The sequence below is a fragment of the Olea europaea genome, chromosome 22, assembly GCF_002742605.1.
Source record: "Olea europaea var. sylvestris chromosome 22, O_europaea_v1, whole genome shotgun sequence".
NCBI lineage: Eukaryota > Viridiplantae > Streptophyta > Magnoliopsida > Lamiales > Oleaceae > Olea > Olea europaea.
The window spans coordinates 6,943,762-6,949,288 of NC_036258.1; the positions used below are offsets into that span (position 1 = coordinate 6,943,762).

The window sequence follows — 5,527 nt, forward strand, 5'->3', positions numbered from 1 at the left end:
CGATGATTTATACCATGTCGAGCCTATTCCTCCTCTTTCGAATGCATGAAACAAGCCATCAAATTCACACAATCGCAATCACAATAATTGTAGAGAAAATAAATTCATATAAACCATTCAAATTTCAAAAACGTGCTTTAATGTCAAGAATGTAAAACTAAGAATTGAAAAGTCATATCACATGGTTCATCGTCTCCTAGCACAAATAAATCTAGCCTAGTATGGTGGAAAGAAGAAAACAAACTGAATAATAAAGAAAAGACATTACCAATTTAAATTTTGAATTGAATCTTTACGTCTTGATATCAATCTTCACGTTCTTCCTCGTTCTTCGCTCTAAAAACCCTTATCAATGTGTTATAATCCATCCCCTCTCTATTTGGATGGTTCTAGGGCTTTGAAAGACGTCCCAATATTTATTTCCATAAGAGTTTTAAACAATTACAAAAACCAGAATTTTCGCATCGAAAAATTATTGCATGACCGCATAGTACAAACCAATGCAGTTGCATAGTTCAAGAAAATTCAAGCCTCAAGTTACTAAAAATCACCATGCGGTCACATGGAAAAATATACTATGCAACCGTATAGTAATACTATCTTCCATGGTTTTTGCATTTTAGTCCTCAAATTTCGTCTTCTCGTTTCTTGACCCCTTTTTCTCATTTAATCTTCTTCCAATACTTCATCTCTTTAATAAATTGGCCTTTCAATCTTTCACCTCTTCATCTTGTCTTTCGAGTAATCTTTTGGCTATTTACACTTTGGTCTTTGAATTTTTACTTTTTTCCACTTTGGTCATTTTTTCGCTTGTTTCTTCTGAATTCCGCAATATTCATCGATGTTATCCTACAAAAATTGTATAGAATTAGGCCATATTCTTACACATTTACTAACAATTGATCATGTTTCGTGATCTAGAGCTTGTTTTGTTTAGATTTTAAGTCAATTAAAATCTTGTGGCCACGGGGCAGAGATTTGGACTTCCTTCTAATCACATAGAGTTAGCCATTTTTGTGATTGAACTGAGTTACCATTTTCATTCTTTTTTATTATTTCCGCAGAGCTACATTATGTATGTTCTCTAATTCTCTTGTATTTTACAGCTCTGTAGAATTTAGAATCTTATAATCTAAGAAGATGGCGTCTACTTCTTCTTCTTCTTCTTCTTCTTCTTCTTCTTTTCCTTTTTTTTATTCTTTTTTCCCACACATTAAGACATTTGGAACTGCTCACAGATTCTAATTAGTTAAATTCTAAAAACACGTTTGTTTTCTTTATAAGTTACTCTTTTAAAAAGATAATTAATGAAAGAGTAATTTTGAAGATCACATCTAACTAAATAAATACTCGACCCGTTATATTCAGCATAGATCAAGGACTTAACCACAACTTTCTCCCATTTCTTGCTCGTGTCATTCACTTTTTACGAATTGGAGGTGAAATTTTGAAGACTGTAGAAACAGTCGAGGAAAAGCTCAACAGTACGAAAATGGCCGCTCGTTCAGTCTGCTGCCCCAAACGTTTTTCATCTCTATTACTCTCTCCCAAAGGTCCTTTCTCTATCCATATAGCCGTATATATATCTAGACGATATTATTTGTCCGGTATAAATTCTACGTACGTTTCTAACTCCACTTTTACAGTGACTCCATTTGCTCCAGCTTACTTTTCCACACAAATTGGTTGTGACTCCCCGGTTCTGGTGACCCATCTCTCTATTTCTATTTAAACATAAAATATAAACATTCAGGAATAATGTATATTGAAGACTGCTGTTTTTCCTTACACTATGTAAAGGGATTTTTTTTCTGGTTTTATTAATATTTGAAGGTTAGGGATTTTATTCACGCAGCTTTGTATGATTCAAAACATGGGTATTTTTCTAGTAGATCAGGCTCAGTTGGGGTGCTTGAGAGAAGCATTAAGTTTAATCAGCTCGAAGGTACATAATTTTTTCTTTTAATTAATCTACAATTTTTTGTTCGATTTTTTAACGTTATTTTTTATTGGGTTCAGTCTGTCTGGTTTAAATTTCTGTGTATTATTTCTGGGGTCTAAAATTGTGTAAACAATAGTGCTGGTTGTGATTGAATTCGTTGATGATACTGGATAGTGTTATGGATAAGACTGTTGTTAGAGCAAGGTACAAACTCCCAAGGATTATGTACAGTGAATGTAGTGCTGTGCGCTGCAGTCCTAGAGCTGCATCAATGCTTAGCAAGAATAGATTAAGAAGCCTTGGTCATGGGTTGAGCTTGTATAGTTAATGTATTTAACAAGATCAACTAAATGCTCTACCTTAATCTTGAGTGATTAAGAACTCTTATTCAAGGCATGAGCATTTTTTTTCTCCTTCCTTTTGAATGTCAATATCATTATATTAATTAAAACACCACAAATCAACGACAAAAGAAAACTTGGAATGCAATGAAAGTTGCCATATTGTGGGTTGCCAAATTCCCTTATCAGGGACTAGAGGTGTAAGAACCACATCTAACATCGGTAAGATGTGAGCTTTTTGAGATATTAAAGAATGAAATAATGAGGCGAGCGAAACATCAGTATCTTAGAACTTGAAAGCATGAGTTTGTGAATATATTAACAACTGGGAATCAATATCTGTCACATGGAAAGTAAATATCCTCTTAAGCATTTTGAGTCAATAAATCTAACTGCCTAGCAAATTAATAAAAGGTTTACTAAATTTATGATTTGCTCTAAATTTAATATTTCATTATAGAAATATCTGTTGATCTCTTTTGGTTCTTTCTATTTCCATTGATCTTTGAAACCTCAATGCCCATGTTTTTTTGCCAAACTAGTAGATACTCTTGCAGCGGAATGAATTATTTAGCCCCTGTTTGGTTTAGCTAAAAAATGGGATTAAAATCTAATTTGAAGTCAGCAATTTAATTTAACTACACATTTCGTGGAATCCCAAATTTTCAACCACATATTCCATTATCTTTTATCAACACTAGTCTATGCTACGTGCGATGCACGAGCTGTGCATGAATTATGGTTTGGTTAGCGTATGTATTGAATATGTTTGAAAATATATGGGAAGTTGGAATTATTGGCAAGGAACTAACCAGTTATACTAGTCGATCACTCGTTTTTCTTCCACAAAATGTCATTTTTCTATCAAAAGTTGAGTATTCCAAGCAAAAAAAGCTAGCACCATAGCAGTACATCCTTCAACAAATTATTGTAGATATAAATGTATTATTGTACAGTAAAGAAATAATTCAAGGTAAAGTAGAAGTTAGAACCTAAAAATCCTAAAATTCTTTATCAACAGCTATTTTCCTTAATGGAATGTTGAGTATTCCTTAAAACGCGGTTGTTCTACAACACTTAGGTGTCCATTCGTGATGAGGAATTTGAGCAGTGTAATTAAACTTCAAGGCACTGTATTGTTAAACGATGCTTTGATAGATATTTCATTAACTTAAACTCTGTAGAATTCAAAAATTCCTTAACATCACTCAATACTACATCTAGTTCTGTCCAATATTGAGATTCAATATTTTTGAAATCTAGAAGCTTATCCTCCATATGTATGCTTCTAACAATACCCGGATTTTTCTTCTTCACTTCAGAAGGAGGGAGTGAATATTATAAAAATGAAGCTTTCCTTCAAAGAAATCAGCTTTTTTTAGAAAATCAGCCTTTTATTACATTGAATATTCTAAGCTGATGTTGTCGACTAAATAAACTAATTGTTGAATCTCAAGAAGATTAGGTAAACTAAGGTAGGCATGTCTGGGAAGAAGTTACAAATTCACATACAAACTAACAAGTGATATCTTTATTTACTGGAAAAAAAGTGTGTTATCAGTATTTCGAGAGAAGTGGACTATTAGAAATTAATAGAAGGTAAAAATGTTATCTAGATTGTGTACATATCTAAAGCATTTAGCCCTATGAGCAACAACTAGTAAAATAGTTGTGGGAATGCAATTCTCAAGGGGTAAAAAAAAGACTCTAGCATTTAACAAGTTTGAAACAAATTGCTTCCTTGGGATAAACTTTAATGCAGGATACTTACAAGATACGACCCTCCTCCATTGCCTTTCCTGAGGCAGCCCCAATGATTTTTATGTTCTCATCTCGTTCTTTTAAACAAATAATTATATCTCTAGCTTCTAAATCATTAATGTTCAAAACTGCCAAATGAAAAAGTTGAACAGTGGGTTGGGAAAAATAAAGAATTATTCCAATTCTAGCTGCACTTCCACTGCTAAAAAAAGGATGTTTGGAACTATCTTGAACAAGATTCAATACATATGCCTGGAGATGTGAACAAAAATTTCAAAACATTTACCATAGTACACTCAACAGCTTAACTCTAGGAGAGAATATTCAAGTCTTGAATCTTATGCTGGTGAAAATAGCTATATCTAAAGAGTAACTTAGTGAGAAATATCACTGGTAATTTGACATGATTTTCTTTTATTATTTACACTTTGAGACAAAATGTTTACAAAGGCACAAAATTAATCTGTCTGTGTAAGATTTTTTGTGTATATCATGACTCATGAGATTAGTAAAACTCAAGGTTGTGCATAGTAAATAAAGGAAAAAGAAAGGGAAATAAAGTTAAGTTATAGTTATGTAAAAATTAGAGGAAAAAGGAACAATGTACTAATTTCCATTAGTTTAATACTAAACTAAGTGAAAGAGGATATTCGGAGTTAAATCCTCAAATGAAATGAAATTGAAAATCCTAAACTGAATTTGGTGACTAATGAATCCAAACAGCATTCTGAATTCGACTGAAATTTAAAGGGCACTTCTTCAAAACAATGGCAATTCAAATAACCTTTTTTCCTTGTTAAAATAGAAGTACATAATTTCGTGATGGATGGTCAATGAAATTTGTAAGAAAGTCATCAACTTTAATGATTTGTGTAATTACATAATTTACTTGTAACTAATGGGGAACGAAGAAAATAAATAAAGAAGAAAGAGAAAAAGGAAAGTAAGCACTTCTATTGAGACTTGCAGTTCAAAAATTTGTTCTAAAATTTTGTTAATTGCAATATTTGGCTAGTGAAATTTTTCGGTGAACAATATCTTGAAAGTCAATAAAAAAGCAAGAGGGAAGATAACAGCTAATCCTGCACTATTGAAAGCAATAAATAGCATGGCTTCAAAGTTAATCATTTAAAAACTCCACAAGAATTAAATTGTCTTCCTTTCCTACATTCATCCCAAATTAAAAGTAAATATAGTATCAAAAAATTGCACAGTACAAAAAAGAAGAAGAGGAAGAATTGAGTAGTAGAGATTATAAGATAGTAACTATGATCAAAAGTAATCACAATTAAGATAGCGTAAATACGGTAAAACCGTGATGATGGACAATTTATTTGACAAACTTCATATACATGTCGTAGTACTTTTATAATTTGAGTTTATATTCATATTCGAAATAACAAAGATAACAGAATCCAAACGCTCATTATTCAATAAATCATTTCAGTTTATCGATGTGAAATTGCAACTGGTAATTTTTGTC

The 5,527-nt window shown here is 32.0% G+C and overlaps 1 protein-coding gene across 1 annotated transcript in view; it reads left to right on the forward strand.

Moving 5' to 3' along the window:
- Positions 1-1,368: 1,368 nt before the first annotated feature.
- The window catches only part of LOC111371102, a 17,135-nt gene continuing 12,976 nt past the window's right edge, over positions 1,369-5,527 (forward strand). Inside the window, exons 1-3 of the mRNA XM_022993013.1 lie at positions 1,369-1,553; positions 1,647-1,705; positions 1,834-1,945. Coding sequence (XP_022848781.1) covers positions 1,493-1,553; positions 1,647-1,705; positions 1,834-1,945 — 232 coding nt within the window. The 5' untranslated portion in view covers positions 1,369-1,492. The remainder of the gene's footprint in view (positions 1,554-1,646; positions 1,706-1,833; positions 1,946-5,527) is intronic.